Consider the following 18,509-nt stretch of genomic DNA (forward strand, 5'->3'; position numbering starts at 1 on the left):
ACACTATACACATGCACTCGTGTACTCACCTTTGTGTGCAACAATCCTCCTCAAGAACATGTGCACACATGCACCCAAGTGCGTGATGTCACTCAATGCCACAGACTCGTATTCCACAGACCCACGATATACAACCACTCTTCGTTTGTACAAACATATTTGCACACTCACATCACACACATCCAGCAAAGACCTCCAAGTGCGGAGCGGTGCGTAAACACCCAGTGAATTGCACCTTAAAGAAAACACACTCGAGAACTTTTTGTGACTGCGACATCTCGGGCTTGTCTGCTAAACTCCTCCCCCCTTCTACTTTCCTCTAAGCAAACAGGCCTTCTCCTTCCCTTCCGCTCCAAATCCTCGGAGGCCTCAGTTTCCTTCTTTCGGATCTGCACTACTGAAGGGATGCTAATTTCCAAACAGCCCGGCAACCCTGTTCTCCCACCCTGGAGTCTCCTTCCGTGCGGGGAGAGAGGGCCATTCAGACTCCAGAATCAAGCAGCCTGATCAACTCCAATCCCACCGGCTGGAGGACTGTGTGGAAGGGTCTGGGGAGGGGTAAGGTCGCGCCCTGGGGCAGCCTTGGACTGGGACCTTTCTGGCAGTGCCCCTGTGTTGTCTCTGCACAGAGTAACTTCAGCTTTTAGCTATGGTCATTCCAAGGCCATGTGGCCTTCCTCCATTAAAGCACGTCCGCAGGTGTCCAGATTTTTGCCCTCTGATGGGCGTCCCGGTCTTCCCCGCAGTCTTTTATTTAGTCTATTTCAATTAGGCGACTTTGCGTGCGCCTGGAGCTCTAAAATTTCAGCTAGGGCTGGGGAGAAGCGGCTAACTGGAGGTCACATAACAAATGTGGCAGAGCCAGGGATGGAGCTGGCACGACCCTAGCGCGACCTGCCACTGGCGGCCCCGAGAGTCGCGGGCATCTGTATCCGACCACTGCAATGCGCGTGCAGTCCGCGTATTATGGCTTTTCAGAACCGTTTACCCTCCTCTCTACTCTCTGCTGCCTGCCTTCGGGGGGACAACTTGCACCCATGCTCCTTTGTCATCCAGGATAACTACAGGCCCAAGAGCTAAAGGGATCTTCGAGCCATGGGGGGCAAGCACCAAGGCGAATGCGGGAGATGAGCACCGAAGCTGGGTGAGTGGTTTGGATCCAAGGTTCACAGCATATATAGGCTCTGGAGAAATTTCGGCTCAGCGAGTTTATTAGCAATGCAGCTGTGGGCAAGTTTCATTTTAATCACAGAGCGTCAGTTTTCTCACCTGTAAAATAGGGGTGAACTTACCTACCTTGTTTGTCTGTTGTGGGAATTCAGTGAGTTTATGCCCATAAAACCTCCAACAAATGGGATCTATTCTTATCTGGGGACCACCCCAGAGGAAACCCGAGAGTCTGCAGGCTCGATCCGGGAAAGGTTCGTTCGAACCCCTGGCCTCAAGCCCTCGTCCCAGGCAGACTAAGCGCTCCCAAGCCAGAGCCCCAGCGGTGTTATTTGCCTGACTTCTACCTCCTAGTTCTCTGTGGGTGACTTTGTCCCTCTCTAGGCCTCAGTTTCCCTGTCCGTGCTGTGGGAAGAGGCACGCTCCCAGGGTCTGGAAGTATCAGCCAGACTGGACGAGCAAGCTGGGGCTTCTCTGCAGCGCTGGGGGTCAGAATCAGGGTTCATGGTCCAGGGAAATGCCCCCTTCCCTTTGCCACTTGCCGGAGAGGACTGAGAGCAAGGAGGGAGGACAGACGATTTCCGCTGGAACCGTGGCCAGGGCAGCGGGTAGAGTCATTAGGAGGGCAGGGGCAGGGTTTTGCCGTGGGCGACCGGGATCCATTGTTTGACCACCCCCGTCAGCATCTGGGTGCTTCTCAGGGGCCGCTGTGGAACTGCGTCCCACTCAGGTCCTCTCTTTCCCAGGGCCCCGGGCCACCACCCTCCACCCACCTATCCCTCTCCTCTCTGGGGCAGTGCCTTGGCCTCTGTGCAACCCTGCCCGGGACTCCAGGCTGCGGAGGGCCGCCTTCAGAGCCGGCCGCGTGTGGCAGGACTTCGCACCTTTGGCCTTCATCACCCCGTCTTTCCCTTTTCCCTTCTTCCCAGCTTTGGAGGAGGCATCTTTCCTCCGGTTTCACTCTGGTCTCTGGCTAGTGGCAAAAGGCAAGGGGCATTTCCCCGACAGGCGGCCCTTCTGGGAGCGTGTCTCCCTAAGGGGGACCGAAACGAGGGAATTTTCTGAATGACAGGTCCCAAGTCTGGCCTCCTGGGGGCGGACTCGCGGAGAAGATTCCCTCTTTCCCTGGGACGTCCCCCTAGTCTTAGCTGGGCGGTGTTTATCTTGTCTTCGCTCTTTTGGGGAGCGGGTGTGTTTCCATTTGCACTTCCCGGAAGTTACCGCAGCGACTGATGCTCTTCAGGAAACGGAATTGATCTCTTTGTGACGTAAGAGGGTTGGAATAGCCACGAGTGAGAGGGTTTCCAAGGTCAGGGTGGGGAGAAGGGCTTGCGCACAGGGCCTGAGTTGCTCCCAGTGCGGGGAGACCCCGAGGGCTGGGCAGCCTTGTCTGCTGTCTGGAGCAATGGAGAGGAAGTGGGTGGATGCTGAAGCGCGCCCACCACCAGGCGGAAGAAACTCTGAGAAGACCCGAGGGAGTCTTCACTCCAGGGGAAATATCAAGTGCTTCCAATTGCTCCTTCCACATATAATCTCATTCTGCTGTATATTTTCCTCATGTACATGTTCTTTACCCCTCACTTTCTTCCTCCCTAATTCTGCAGGTCTGGACAAGGCCTGGAAATCTGCATTTCTAACAAAATTCCTCCTTTCCCCATTTGATTAAGCTGATAAGCAGGGTTTACCTTATAAGTGATTACCGTTATAAGTTATCCTAAAGTCATATCACAGATATGCTATAAAGCCTGGGCAATGCTATACGTACAAGTTTGTCTCTCCACAGAGGATGGGACTATAATGTAAAAAGGATGAAGACAGTCTCAGTACATACTTTATAGTCACCCCTGTACACACACGTTTTGCTTTCTGCAGGTGGTGCAAACCTTACATGAGGGAAGACTGAAAAGCATTTAAGGGATTTTTCAAAGTTTCAAACTGCCAGTACTAGTTCATTATTCACCAGAGGAAATCCACAAAAAGGTACCATTCTGCTGGCCTGGGTGTTGTTCCCAGTTTTCTGTCACCCTCTTCGTCTCTTTTCCACCTTCTCTTTAACTTCCTTCCTACTTAAACATTTCTTACTGGGTAAGCGAGCAAGGTTGAAAGCACAAGGATGCCCAGAAGAAAAACTACAAATACACTCTGCTTGATTAAAATAAAGTACACTCAGCATCCCAGGTGAATTATCTGCTGCCTCTGCATAGCCAAATGGACTTGGCCGTAGCAAAAGATACCTGCCCCCGTTTGTTTTTCCTCCCATGGCCTGGTGGATGTGGAGGTTACCTTCCTCCTATTTAGTTCCTGGAGATTACTGGCTCTGGGGCAGGAATTGGGCTGCTGAAGGCTTCTTTATCTGGGCCAGTTTCTCTTTTGGATCACGCAGCTTCAGGCCCCTCCACAAACACATCATTTGCAGAGTGCTTCTAGATTTGCTTGACCCCCTAGAAATCCATCTGTTGTGTTACTCTCACTGATCCTGGTCCTCAGAGTGGCTGTGTCTCTCCTTTCTCTGTCACCTTTGGCAGTGATCTGATGTCCCATTGTGTGTTCCCCATCACTGGGGTGTGTACCTCACCAGACTCAACTTGGGAGTCTTAACACTGTTTACTGGAGAGTGAAATGGAGGCACAGGCAATTAAAGAGAGGGAGGTCTCGGTCTTATGCCAGTGCTACCTGGGACTCTTTGACAGGAGGGTGGCCTCTGCTTCCTGGTCCCCCTTCTCTGAAGGATCCCCTCAGAGAAGGAAGGGGATGGTCCAGGAAGGGGAAGGGATGGGCTCTGGGGACCCTTTGGGCCTCGGAGGTTAAACTTGGAGCTTTGGGAAAATTTCAGCAGGCCAAGATTCAACTGTGAACTTAAATTCTGTAGAGATGGAGTATGTCCAGCTTCCCCTTTCCCCTCTTCACATACCTATAATCCTTTTTCCAGCGACATACCTCTCATGAACACATACTGTGTGCCAGGAACTCTGGTGGGTGGTGTGGGGATCCTGATGGAACCAACAGATCTCTTCAAGAGCATCTTGGACGAAATGGCATTAATTACAGTACCAGGGAGGAAGAGCTCAGCTCATGAAGTGGTCCAAATTAAATGGTATGAAACTGGGCAGGCTTTGTGCACAAGAGATAAAGCAGTGTTGAGGACAGTGGAGACTAGCAGCACGGCCAGCTTCCCCACAGGGCAGGCCTGCCCCTCTTGGAGGCCTGCTTTCAGAAAGTTCCCAAGCCAGGTCACGGGTGGCCCTGCCCACAGCCCCATGGGCCGTCCTGCATGGCAGCAGAGGGAGGGAGGGCACCTTGATGTTGTCAGCAAAGTCCTCCAATGTTTTGGCTCCAACGGTCTCCATGGAAGTGATGAGGCTGGGCAGCTTGCTCTTGGTGCTGGCGGCCGTCCCCTGAGGAAGCACATGGTTGCACAGGGCGCAGAACCCGGCTATAGGCTGTGCCTGGGGCCCTGCTCCTTCCCAGCCCCTCACCCCAGGGGACTGTCTCCCCTCTTCACTCACCCTGAGAGCACCTCCACATGCCCGGGGCCCTGAGGAAGCTGTCGCCATTCACCCTCAGAGCAGATGCATGGGGGTAGAGAACACAGTTCTCCTGGGAGGCTGTGCCGGGCAACAGGATTCCTCCTCCCGGAGTCCCCAAGGGCATCCTCACCCACATACCTGGAGCACCTGGTCAAACTCAGGCTTGGTCTGCTTGAGGTGCCGCAGGATGGGGAAGACGGTGAGCACAGCCGAGAATTCGTGTCGGATGATGGCCTTCCGGGCAGCAGCCACAATGTTCTCCCCTTCAAGCATCAGCCCATCCAGGGCATCCTGAGAGGGCGGGGCAGGGAGAGGGCTCAGGGGAGGGGGCAGACAGCCGGTTCCCAGGGACGGTGAGGGCACCTGGAGGGGCGTGGGGGAAGTATGCCCCCAATGGGGTGGTCCCGACCAGGCCACGCCACCCAGGACAGATCCCCAGGATGGGAGGTGGAGGTGGTGGCTGGACTTGAGGGCTATGGACCGCATGCCTGGACCGAACTCAAGCTTCCAAAGTGACAGCTCTTGCTGGGGCATCTGGTCAGGGCCCAGGGGCAGGGTCGGGTGGGGCAGGACCTGTATCAAAGAGTCAAAGGTCTTTTTCTGATGGTGCTCAGGGATGACGTCCGTCAGCAGCTGGTACTCGCTCTGGGCCAGCTTGACAAAGGCACTGACGCAGTGAATGTAGGCGTCGGTCTCCACGTCCAGCAGGTCATCTCTCCCTGGGGGAAAAGCAGCGCCGCTGAGCTACTGGCTTGGGGCAGACCCTCTCCCTGCTGTGGGGTGGGGCACGAGTCTCCCCAGTTCCTGGCCTGTAGCCAGACTAGCAGCAGATGGGGAAGAAGACTGTGCCGGCAGAAAGCTGAGAGAACTCCAGCAGGCCCGACAGGGTGCGAGGGGGAAAACGGGCTGAGTCCAGCCTTTGTTCCAGAATGTCAGGTACGAGAGGTGTTGGGGAGATGGATAAAAAGGATAAGAAGATCCCCCAGTCGACTTCCTGGATAAGACACGCCTGACCCCAAGACTGAGGATTCTGAATTGTACTGGAAAGAGGACACCCAGGGATGGGCAAGTGGCCGCGTCCACCTCAAGGAGGCAGGCACTGTGGTCATCCATCTCCGAAAATGCTGGGCCTCTGGAGCCAGATACCAGCCCCGCCAGGCCTTCTGGAACGTATAAAAAGGCAGTGGGCTCTGGTCCATAAGGCTAGCTGGCATGGCATCAAAACTGGAGAAGAGGCAAAATGAGCCTCAGACGGGGAGGGCTCCCTGGTTGTCAGCTGCCCCAGCAGGAGACAGGATCCCGCTACTGCATTGGAGGCTGGGGCAGGGGTGCCCGCTGGCAACCTGGTCCTATGTGCCGAGGGATGGGCTCCGAGGGGTTAGAGGTTTGGAGCCATCGCTGGAGTCAGGTGTTGTCGTTCCCTGCCCTCCAGGGGCCCGCATGCCCTCTCTGTCCACCTTCCAAGTGGTGGCAACTTCTGCCCTTGGCCCAGGCCCTGAGAGCCAGGTGTGCACTCCCACCTGGAGAGAGGCAAGGAGACCTAGTGCCCAAAAGAGAGACAGACTGGAGAGAGAGAGAGGCGAGTAGGCCGGGCTCATCCTTGGAGCGGAGCAGCCAGCTAGGCCAGGTCGGAGCAGGCCCTCTGGGGACGGCCATGAATGCAGCGATGGCTGCCCTCAGGCTGGGCTGCAGTACTCACCAGCCAGTGGACCGTGCTTGTCGTTCAGGGCCTCAGACAGGTGCTTAACTCGGAAATCATGCTCCTGACCTAGCGAAACGTCGGCCACAAACACAAGCAGCATTTATCCAGGGGCGGGGTGGCTGCCTCTCAGGGGACTGGGAAGAAGCCCTCAATCTCCAGGGGGGGATGTGAGATGGGGTGTAGAGGAAGGGGCATTGGAGAGGGCTCTGAGCCCCTCTTCTGCTCAGACCACCTTGGGAACAGCCGTTTCAAGCCTGACTTGCAGTGCCTCGGACCATCCTCGGGAGCTGGTTTCCCCAAGCCTGGAGGCTAAGAGAAAGCCGGGTTTCTGAAGTTTCCAGCAGCTGCGGAAGGTCTGATGCTCAGCCCCAGGGGGTTTATCTCACCATATTTCGGGAGAGATCCAGTTAGAGAAATGTCACTGCCCAGTGAATGGGGACAGGCTTCTTTTTGCCCCCAGGGTCATTCTTTTGAAGGTGGATCTGTTCCACTAGGGCAGGGCTGTCCTTCCTCTGATGGGAGGGAGGCAGGGACATGGTGTATGGGCTGCCTGTCCCCTGTGGCACATGCTCGCCTTTCAGGTGGAGGGGGGCGGCCAGGAGGCCTCGGCCGCCTTGGTCCTGCCACTGCTGGTCTGAGCGTGAAAGGGCTGCCCGTGACAAAGAACTTTCTCTGAGTTCAAACAGGAGACAAGGACAGAGACAGGGAGGGGAGGGAGCGGGAAGCCTCTGGGCGGGCAGAGCTGCCGTCAGCCAGACAGGGCCAGGCCGAGGGCCATGAAAGCTGCCCCTGAGCCAGCTGGGGTCAGAGGCCCAGGACCTCAGTTCCCACCCCTGCTCCCCTCTCAGGGTTGTGCCCGAGGCCCTCTGGGGGTTTGGAGGCTCTGCCCTACCACGTGAGTGGACACACTGTGGAGGAGGAGGGAAGAGGAGAGGAACACAGGACGATTACCTTCCAGAGGAATGAGGTTAGAGCCCCCCTTTTTCCCATATAGACCATGCTGGGAATATTGTTTCAGAAGGTTCTGAGCCTTATGGATCATCCCTGTCACCAGAGCCACACAGAGAGGAGATAAGAAGACCTAGGAAACGAGTGAGAGAAAACAGCAGCAGCCCTCCCCCTGCCCCCCAGGCCCACGCCCTCCCCCAGCAGAGAGCACGCCTGGGTGCCATCTCTCTCAGCAGGCCTCTCCCAGGCCCGCCGGAGGTCCCGCGGAAGGAGATGGAGGAACGGACACATTTCGTTCCCCCAGTGGAGCTCCTGATCCTGCCAGCGACCCTCACTGTTCCAGATCTGAGTTCATTTTAGGAAGTGCAGAGGGTGAAGGAGATGAGATGGGCCAAGATCCACCAGGAGAAGCCAAAAATAAAAAACAGTACTGAGTGGCACTTAACTCAGAAATAGACAAGGGCCTGGGATGGAGGAGCTAGCGATGGAGCTCTCACACCTAGAAGGCGAGACCAAGTGGCAGAGCCTGGGGGCACCTTGAAGTGGGCAGGCCCATGGCTCCTCCCCAAAGGGCAGGCAGAGGTCTCCAGGCATGCTCAGTGCTGGGACGCAGCTAAACAGTAGCCAAAGGAAAGCATCACCCAGGAGTTGGTGAAATGGGACTGAGCTTCCTGGGACAGCAGTGCCCAAGACGGAAGGCTTGGAGACCCAGAAGCAGACTGGCCCCATATACCATGGGAGGGACCCAAACCGCCAAAGCAATTGGGAAAAACTCAAAAGCCAAAAAGAAATTAATAGGAGCCATCACACAGAGAGCAGGAGGGAGGGCAGCAGGAAAGGGCACATGCTCTTGGCATGGGGGGGGAACCAACAGTTAGTATCACAAGTGAGAACAATGAAAACAAAACTGCAGCACCCACAGCCTCCAGGGTCAGCTACCTCTGTGGGAACGAGACATCACAGGGCAGAAAACGTGGGGAAATAAAACAGCATTTAAAACAGATGCGTACAGCTGCCCTGTTAATAAAATGTACTGGGGCAGGGGAGGCACCCATGAGTGTAACTCCGTCCCCCTTCCCTGGGGACTCCCAGGTGCCCACTTGCACCTCTGAACACAGTGAGGCTTCTTGGGTCCTGGCAGCTCCCCAGAAAGCTAGTGGAGAAGGGACAGAGTCTGGAGCAGCTCGTTTCTTTCTGTTTGCACCAACCACAAGTAGTTACTAATAACCAAGTTTGGGGCTTGGGCTCAGCATCTGTCTCGCTGGGTTCTGCCCCTTCAGTGAGCAGCCCCGCTAATGAGCGAGTCAGTGCCCTGCCCCACAACCGACCAGGAGCAGGGGGGCCCGCCGGGCCTCCAGGAGCCTCCCCAGTATGCTCGCGTGGACGTGGGCTGGGGACACTGATCCGGCAGCCGCCAAACCCATCAGGAGCACAATTACCATGAACGACGTTGAGGTCGGTGCTTCATTACCCACTGAGGCCTCCCTGCTCCTCTCTTCAAGGGCTGGGAACTGATGTCCCAGGGGCCTGATTCCTTAGTTCCTGACGTCAGTCCTGAGCCCCCCAGCTCCTGACAACTCTTGAAAGCCCACAGAAACCAGAGGGATGCTCAAAGCCTGAGTTTTCCTCTTGGGGCTCTAAGCCAAGCTAGATTAGGCCCACTGGGGGCCCCGAGATCAGATCCCTGCTCCCTGCATGGCCAGCAGCACTCTTGGATGCAGACTGGGTCCTGGGGCCCCCACTGGGCCCATCAGAGAAGAGACAGAGGGGAAGAGAGCACAGACAGGCCAAGGCCCAGGCAGCCTCACAGCCTCCCAGAACCAAGGCACAGAGACGGACAGGCCCAGGTGCAGCCAGCTGTGGCTGCGCAGCCTGGCTTAGTAGGGTCACCGTTTGTGGCAGGTTCCCCAGGGGGTCGGCCAGGATATCCACACTGGGAAGGGGGAAGGCAGTGCTCTTCCTGCTGGGGCCACCCAGATTCCCTTATGCTCTATTCCCCTGCGCCCCTGCAGGCACCCTCGGCTCAGCCGTATCTCCAAAGCCTGAACAAAGGCCTGAGGAGGAGCAGGTGCTCGCGGCGACTGTCAACAGGTCCTTCGTTCTCTGAGGGGCAGGTAAGGAAAACGCCGTCATGAGGGGCGTGTCCCACCAGGGCACGTGGGGTGTGTGCCCACAGCAGCAGCTGGACAGGGAAGGCTAGGGTGGGAGCAGCCCCCAGCCTCACTGGCTCTCTCTCCCTGGGGCCTGCAGCAGCCCCACACCCTGGAATCACCCAGCCTCTTGAGGGTCACATCTCTCAGCAGCCAGACACAGCCAGGCTTGCCAAGCGGAAGCTGACACCCAGGAACACTGTTTACCTGGAGCGTAGACTACAGGGGACATGATGACGGGAAGAAGGACAGACAGTGAGCTCTTTGCCCAGGATACCAACGTCCACAGCCCAGATGTCTCCCACCTCAACACCCCTCCCTTGACTCTCCCGCCGCAAGGCACTAACTTTCGAGTGGGGCCCAAAAGCCGGATTAAGTTCTTTGGAGAAGGCGTGGGGTTATTTTCCTTTCTGGGTGACTGTGAAAGTGGAAACTCTCCCCTATCCACTTCTTCAAGCCACCCTGGCTTTCTGCAAGGTGACGGCTGCAGTGCCTGCCCCTGTCCTGTCCACGGTTTTGGCAGCAGCAGCGTGCCTGGCCTCCTGACGCAGGGAGGAGAAGGGGGTCCAGCAAGGGGCTCTGCCCCGGCACCCCTGTCAGCCCACCTCTCCGTGCCTGTGACCCTCCACTCCAAGGACACTTATGTAGCCCCCAGACTCGGCTGGGTAGAGAGAAGCTCACCGGATGGGGCCTTGCTAGGTGGGCAGACACCTGCTTTCTGTCCTGCATACCTATAGTTGGGGGTCGCTGTGAGGTCAAGCTGTAGCGGCTGCTACCCCCAGGGTGGCCAAAGGTAACCCGGGTCCCACAGAGCTTCTGTCTGGTTCTGAGGTGGGCCAGGGTGGGGACTCACCTGGCTGCTTGACCGGCTTCTTGGTAGGTGTGTCCTTCCTCTCGTTGGGGACAGCAGGGGAGCAGGGGACCCCGGACGAAGAACTGCTCTTCCGGAAATGCTCCTTCAGGCCTTTGATGGAGCGGTCCAGCTGGCTGGAGCGGATCTGGTAGTAGACGTTCATGAAGTCTGAGGAGAGATGGGCGACAGCTGGGGTCCCTGCCTCTGCCTGGCCCAGGGCCTCCCTCTCACTTCCAGACGCAGCTCCGCAGGGCAGCAGTGGTGCCCGCCACTGCTCCTTGCTACCCCCTTCCTAGTGGCCTCCCACATGGCCTCGTCCGTCCCAAATCAAAGGCTTAAAAGGGAAAGTATCCCCCAACAGAACCAACAGTTAGTTGTTATTTTTTATTTTATTTATTTATTTTTGGCCGCGCCGTGTGGCCTGTGGGATATTAGGTCTCTAGCCAGGGATTGAACCCGGGCCCCTGGCAGTGAAAGTGCCAAGTCCTAACTACTGAACCGCCAGGGAATTCCCTGTAAGGTTTTTGTTTTGTTTTGTTTTTTTGCCATGCCACATGGCATCTTCCCTGACCAGGGATTGAACCCATGTCCCCTGCACTGGAAGTGCAGAGTCTTAACCACTGGACTGCCAAGGAAGTCCACAGTAAGGTTTTTTTTAGATTAAAAAAATGTAAAGTTAACATCCAGCTTCAACTTGGTAAGGGGTCAAAGGATGTGAGCAATGTATATGCGATAAAGAGACAAGTGTCACTGAATTTAAAAACACACCATTTCTTTAGCCATGAATGAAATGCAAATTTAAAAAAATTAGAGGATTGTGAAAACCCTGTCAAATAGCTAAGATAAATAAAGCTAATGAAGAACAAATAGCTGTGGGATTTTCGATGGGTCAGTTGACTGGCCCCACCTACCCGGAGATGAACTCAAGACAGCAAGAAGGTTTCAGATCTGTTCAGACAGTTCTGCCTGATAACTGCACCTTTGAGAAAATATCTCAGAGAACTTCCTAAATAAGAAAAGCAAGCCATCCAATTGTGCTCACTGCAGCACTATTTGTCGATATTGGAAAACTGGAAAATCCAAAAATGCAAATGAGCAAGGAAAAAGATACGAATATGCCATGGTACATTTTAGCAGTTCCCAACGAGTGTGTCGCCAATGTGAAAAATGGAACAAAGCACTGAGGCTCTGACTGAAGGGGACTGAGGGGTCTGGAGGCATCTACTGGCCTCTGGCTTATCCCAAGGGAGCCCCTGAAAAGCTCCTGCTGAGCCCTCAGCTCCCACAGTGCAGCTCGTGAGCCTCAGACATGCCGTGTGGTCAGTACAGGCGGCCCTGAGACCTGGCACCACAGAGTCCTTGAGGGAAGGCAGGGATAGTGATAACGCACACTGACAACTTGGTATGTGTACAAACTAACAAAGAGAAGAAGGGTGTGGGGGGGCTAAAAAGCTTAAAATTGAATATTCATTACTGTTGGGGTGTTTTTTAATTTTTTGCTTAACTTGGGATTTAAAAAAAAATTCTGGGACTGGATTTAAAGAAATGATGCACCAACATACCATGGAATATTATGCAGCTGCCAAAAAGAATGAAGCAAATATACATGTACTGATGTGGAACACACTCAAGATATAATACTAATTTGAAAGCAAAATCCAAAAAAACAATCTTAGGGGAGTGTTTAGTATGCTTCCTTCCACTTGGGAACGAGGAGCAGATACACACATATTTATTCTCTCTCTCTCTCTCTCTGTCTCTCTCTCTCTCTCACACACACACACACACACACACAGTGGCATAAAGAATTTTTTGGAAGGGTATAAATAACCTTAACAGTACTCATCTTTGGGTTATGATACTGCAAGCATCAGGGAAGTGGGGAGATGGACTTTTGCTTTTCACCTAAGCCTTTCTGTGCCATTTGAAGTTTTTATAATTAATCAAAAAAAGGAAAGAAACAGGAAAGTAAGGTATACAAAAAAAGCTTGAATTTAGCTAGATTCATAATTTGATACATAAGCTGTAGACTTATTGCTCATATTGTTTCCTAATAAACTCCTTTGTTTTAAAAGAAATGCAGGTGGATTAAAGAAACAGAGGGCAAAGTCCACTCCCTCTGGCCCTGCCACCTGGGCCCCCGCCTCCCCAGGACACCTCACCTTGGTTGCATCCATATTCCACCAGCCAGCGGGAGATGCGGATCACGTCCTGCAGCACGCTCTCAGGCAGATGCTCTAGGGGCACCTCCTCCTGTACCTCCAGGTCGTCCTTACCGCTGATCAGATCCAGGGTGAGCACAGGGTACAAGACCTTGCTATGCCGTGTCATCAGGCTGCAGAACTCGGACTCCAGCAACTCCTTCCCCCTCTCAAACAGCAGCTTCTACAGGGAAGAAGGAAGGAAGGGAGGACAGAGAGAAGAAAGAGGGTCCACGGCTGTTCCAGCATTCAGCAGGCCCTCGCCTCCCCATCCCCTTCCTTTGCCTTCCTGAGTCAGGGCCTCGGCCCTCCTCTGCCTTCACTTCCTTTTTCCCAGAGAATAAATGCCGGGAAGCTTTCCTTGATTATTTATTTCCCTTGTGTTCTCTCAAAATGGATGTTCATAGGTGAAACCCAGAGTTTTACAAGAAGTAGGTGCTTCACAGATATCAGCTGATTATTTTCTCATTGTACCATTAATTTGTGTTCTTGTTAGAAAAGGGCTTGCAAAAGAAAAAAAATAGATAAATTGGACTACATCAAATTAAAAACTTTTGTGCTGTAAATGACACCATCAAAAAAGTGAAAATACAATTCACAGAATGAGAGGAAATACTTGCAAGTCATGTATCTGACAAGTGACAGGTATCCAGAGCAGATAAGAGAATTGAAAATATATGTTCACAGAAAAGTTCATACACAAGGGTTCATAGCAACACTGTTCATAACAGCCAAAAAGTGGAGTGTCCACCAAGTGATGGACGGATAAACAAAACGTGGCAGATCCATACAATGCAATATTATTCAACCATACAATGGAATGAAACACTGCCACACGCTACCACATAGATGAACCTTGAAAACATTATGCTAAGTGAAGGAAGCCAGACACAAAAGGTCACATATTGTGTGATTCCATTTTCAGGAGAAGTCCAGAATAGGTAAATTTACAGAGACAGAAAATAGCTGAGTGATTACCAGAGGCTGGGTGAATGGGGGAGGGAAGGGAAGAAGAGTGACTGCCAATGGATTTCTTTTTTTAGGCAATGAAAATGTTATAAAAGTTATTCCGGTGTTGTTGCACAACTCTGTGATTATACTAAAACTACTGCGTTTTATACTTTAAATGGGTAAATTTTATGGTATGTGAATTATATCTCAGTAAAGATGTTTTAAAAATAGAGAGAGGAGTTGGAGCATTTCTGCTTAAATGAAAAGTACGTCCCCTAGGGTAAACCTATAGCATATTTTTTGTATTCTCCTTCTCTAATCCACTCCCACACCCAAGTTCTAGCACAGAGCTCTTCACTCTGTGATCCAAACTTGGTAGAGACCCTCAAGAATCAAGTTCTCCAGCCCCTGGCATCCCAATCTCTGAGTCCAGGCTGCCCACCCAAGGGCTGCAGTATTATGGTTTTACTGGTGTGTGCCCACTGCATTACTGGTGTGCCGAGGTATTGATCTTATCAGTCCTCCGGGTAGCCAGGTGGCGCTGTGTACAGCCAGAGACCACTGGCTAGTTACTTTACCCCAGTGTGCCACACAAACATTCTCATTTCTGATGGAGCCACGATGGGAGAAAAGCTGGGAGGCACTGTTCTAAGCAACAGCTTTCTGGGTGGGAGAAAAGCCAGTTTCCCATCTTTGTTCCCCAGCCCACCCCCTCTTCTGGGTAAGACACACGCCTCAGGGCAAGAACTGTGGTGCCACCAGGAAGGTGTGCCAGGTGACTGGGGGTCCAAGCTGGCCTGCCCTCTAATGTTCCTCAGTGGCTGGGATGTCTGGGCCTCTGCTCCCACCTTTTCTCCTGTCTGCATTCTCTCCTTTCCTCAATGCATTGAGTAAATCTCACTTCCCAGCCCTTCTCCATCTCCCTCTGGTGATCTAAAGACCCCAAAACTTAAACACAAAGATATGACACAAAAAAATTGAATATGAAAACATGAATGCAGGTCCCCTGACTAGTCAAATTCATTGAGTCAGAAAGTAGAGTGATGATGGCTAGGGATTGGTGGGGAGGAGAAAGAGGAGTTAGTGTTTAATGGGTACAGGGTTTCAGTCTGAGATGATGAAAAGAATTCTGGAGATGGTTATACGACAGTGTGAACGTACTTAATGTCACTGAACTGTTCCTTTAAAGATGGTTAAAAAGGCAAATTTTATATTATGCATTTTTTGCTACAATAAAAAAATACCCATGCATTTATAAAAATCAAATGTTAAACTTATACTTCATATTTAACTTATAATTTAGTTAAATTATTAAGATGCAATAAAAATGTATTCCTGTAATTTCTGAGACAGAGATCTTAATGCCTACAGTATGTGTATGGTATTATATACTTCTGTTTATTCTACTATATTCTCTTTTAAGCTGGTTCAGTGTCTCTCATGAGACCAGGGCTGTGACTCGTGTCCCCAAACCTCTCACATCACTCTGCTGGCCCCTTACCACTTTGTTGAGCTCTGGGCTGTCTGGGATGTTGTCCTGGAAATACTCCACAGCCTTCTGAATCTTAGCCATGCTGCCCAGGTACTCTTCCAGCCTACCTGGGGGGCTGGAAAGGAGAAAAGTCCTATTAGCCTGGGCAGATGGAAGTTGAAGAGGAAGGACCAAGAGAATGGTATTTGGAAAGGGGAGAAGAGAATTAACACAGGGGACTCGAGGCTCAAATATATCTACTCCTCCCTTCCAAGGCCTACAGCCACTGGTGCAAGAGGCGTTAGGAATGTGACCTTCTGGCCCTAGCTCACCCCTCCCTGATGATCTTCTCAGTGTCACTGGCCACATGGTAGTAGCTGATAACGTGGTCCAGACAGGACAGGGTCTTCTCAACATTCTCCTGCAGCCGCTGCAGGTTCTCCGTCTGTTTGTGCACAGGGATGATGTTCTCCAGCTTCATAAGGCGACTCTCAATGGATGACAGGATAGACACCTGCGGGGGGAAGCTCCATGCTCTCAGGCCTCAGGGTTGTCCCAGCACTGCTTCTGCCACCCACCAGGTCTTTGGCAATTGCTGCCTCTTCTCTGGTTTTCTAGACAATAAGCTCCATGAGGGAAGGGACAGGGTATATCTGTTCACCACTGTATCCCCAGAACCTACCCTGTGCCTGGCACATAGGAGGTGGCCCAAATAAATTGGCTGAAGTTTGATTTGAAGGCAAGTCAAGCATTAAATTAACTCCTCCTCAGATAACACCTCAGGATGGCTTCCCTTCCAACCTTTGAAGCCAAATCTCAATCTCTATTCTCTCTGATGCTTTCCTGGACTGAACAGGAAATAGTTTCATACAGAGTAGCCTCAAATGCATTGCTGGTACCTTCAAAACCCTTTCTCTCTAAGAGTGAATCTCATTAAGTAAGGCCTAGCACCTGATGACTGTATTATTAAAAACATACTCAAGTTTGTATCTGCTCAGTTTGTGCTTTTCCAGTCTTCTCTAGGAACAAGGAAGGAAACTCATATTTACTGAGGACCTATTGTATACCAGGTACTATGCAAAATGCATCTGCATGCATTGGCTTCTATGACCTTCACAGTTACACTGGAGGTTGGCATCGTCTGTTTTAGCAGAGGAAGTAACTGAGGCTCAGAGTTACCTGTCAGGGGCCACACACAAATAGGTGGAGGGGCGGGGACTAGACCCCAGATCTCTCTGACTTCAGAGCTCATTTTACACCTCAAGCCCTCTGGGGTGAAGGCTGAGTCTTTTTCTGCCCTCAGTAATCTCAGAAGTGGTAACCCAGCCGTCCAACCCTCACTTGAATTGACGATGACGCATGGCCAGTACCCAGCCCACCTAAGTCAGTCTCACTAAATGTCTTCAGAAGGAGAGAAGGAAGAATGGAGAACTTAGGCAGAAAGCAGAAAGTCCAGGCCAGTGGGGGCTGCAGCATCCTCAGCGAAGGGGCGGACAAGGGGAAGGGAGTGTTAAGAGACGTGTCACACTGTTGCTAGAGAAACCCACAGGTTACCACCACCACTACCCAGACCCGCACCTCCAGGCCTTAGGTGCCGGAACTACCGGGTCGCAGGGTTCTCCTCCAGCGTCTGGAAGCCCTCCCAGCTGAGGGGTTACTCACCATGTTCTTGGAAAGCTGGTCACTCTTCTCCAGTCTGTCTCGGATGAAGGACAGCGTCTCCTCCTCCTGGGGGGAGCGCATGCAAGGACATCACCAGAAGCCGAAGGCTAAAGGAGACCACCGCGTCCTAGATCCACGGCCTCGCCCCTAGGAGACTAGGTCTCCTCGCAGGGAGGGCCCCCTCCCACTCCCGCCGCCTCCCTGAGTAGAGGCCCGGCCCGCATCTCGCCCCCCTCCCTCACCTCCTCCCCCGCCTCCCCAGCTCCAGCCCCACCTGCTTCAGCTTGTCCTCGATCTCCCGCCGCCAGGTGGACGCCTCCTGTGGGGGGATCATGACTTCGACCCTCCCAGCGGCTCTCACTGCCCAGTACCTCGCCTCCGAGTGCCCTCTGGGCTCCCATTCCTGTCACACCCACTTCCGCCCGTGGCCCCGCTCTGAGTTGCCGCTCTGATGTGCCATGTTAGGAGTGGCAGGCTGAGTGCGCCTGCGTGCAACTCAGTACAGGGGCACCGGGCAGGTGGCCATCTTGGGTGTGGCAGAGAACAGTGTTCGGGTTTGTCCTTGATGCGGGTTTCCACCCTCAACAGAGAAGGTTCTCTTGAGCGGTGTATTGTCACAACAGTTACAACTCACTTGTCGTCTTCGTGGGAAGGCTGACTCTTCTCACAAAGATCAATGACGAATTCGTTTCTCCAGATCGAAGTCTGGATCCAGGCATCGATGTCGCACTCCCCACAAAGCATAGCACAGAGCTTATCACACAGCAGGCGCCTAATGTGTGCCCATTTAATGAACAAGGAGCCTGTATAATCTTGTCCCCCTTCGGCCCTAAAGCTCATGGAACGGGCCCTGTGTGCAAGCCCTCGTATGGGGACAGAGTGGTCGCCCATGGTCCCAGCGGCACCCATAACTACAATCCTGCCTTGTGGAGGGGCTCAGCCAAATTCCTGTGGCAGGAGTTCTCGGTGCGTCCATCCCAGGGATTTGGATGGGACCGGAGAGCAAGCCCCAAGCTCCACTGGAAGCAGTCTGTTTTGTAGAGAACTGTGTGGTTTTATTTGCTGGTGGTGAGGACCCTGCTGGGGGGAGGGGGCGGGTGACGGGGCTGAGGACCTGGACGGGTAGAGAAGTGGCTTCAGCGGGGAGTTTTCCTACATCTGGAAACAGTGCAAGGGGAAGGCTGAAAGAGCCCAGACCTGTCTGAGGGCTTGGGGCCCAGGTGGTGGTGTCAGTTAAGGAGAGGTTGAGGCCTGCCTGCAGGTATTCAGACACACGGGGAGCATTGCTCACAGGGCCTCTGAGGAAATCAGAAAGGCTTGGAGAGCTGCTAGGGTCCCTGCTGCAGGGTGCCAGAATGTCTCAGTTCCTCTGCCCAGACTCTCCTCTAAGTACAGCTCTGGGGCGGGAAGGGGGACCTGAATCAAGGTTCCTGCAGGGATGGATGTTCTGGATTCACCACCAGAGCCAGCTCCTGCAAAACCTAGTTACTCCTTCCTCCATCCCTTCCCTGTTCACCCTGTCTCTGCCCCCAGCCCTGGGGAAGTAAGTGGCCACACAGCTTTGTTCAGTTCGTCTGTGGACCTGACATCCAGGTACAGGTAGATAGACGATGAGGCATACGCTGGTGAGCACCAAGCCATAGAGTTCCCAAGGCCCTCCCAGGACCCAGTTCCACAAAGAGGAGAAAGAAGTGGGACAGAGAGCCTGCAGGAGGATTAGGCAGCTCTTCTGGGGCAAGAGGACAATTTCAGATCTGGTGGGTGGCCGTGAAAGTGCTGATGAAGGAAATATCCAGGAGGTGCAGCCCTATTGCAGATGAGGGAGATAAAAAGGCAGAGTCCTTGTGTAAGGATACCTAGGATGATTTAGCTGAGGT

At 53.1% G+C, this 18,509-nt stretch overlaps 1 protein-coding gene and 1 pseudogene across 2 annotated transcripts; both read right to left on the bottom strand.

The window, feature by feature from the left end:
• Positions 1-2,477: 2,477 nt before the first annotated feature.
• LOC308610177 (exocyst complex component 7-like) lies at positions 2,478-9,477 on the bottom strand (annotated as a pseudogene). The gene is made up of 8 exons: positions 9,361-9,477; positions 7,348-7,477; positions 6,819-7,030; positions 6,394-6,530; positions 5,268-5,413; positions 4,833-4,985; positions 4,464-4,562; positions 2,478-2,627 (listed from the first exon to the last, which is right to left on the bottom strand). The product of its transcript is annotated as an exocyst complex component 7-like (transcript).
• A 5,460-nt stretch (positions 9,478-14,937) lies between these two features.
• Positions 14,938-17,001, bottom strand: LOC308610169 (exocyst complex component 7-like; the record flags this gene model as incomplete). The annotated part of the gene is made up of 4 exons (XM_081259416.1): positions 16,907-17,001; positions 16,633-16,698; positions 15,303-15,484; positions 14,938-15,106 (listed from the first exon to the last, which is right to left on the bottom strand). Exons 1-4 carry the CDS (start codon positions 16,964-16,966, stop codon positions 14,938-14,940), a joined length of 477 nt encoding a protein of 158 aa, XP_081115542.1. The 5' UTR covers positions 16,967-17,001.
• Between the last annotated feature and the right edge of the window lie 1,508 nt (positions 17,002-18,509).

This window comes from Mesoplodon bidens (genome assembly GCF_964165515.1).
Source record: "Mesoplodon bidens genome assembly, contig: HAP1_SCAFFOLD_84, whole genome shotgun sequence".
NCBI lineage: Eukaryota > Metazoa > Chordata > Mammalia > Artiodactyla > Ziphiidae > Mesoplodon > Mesoplodon bidens.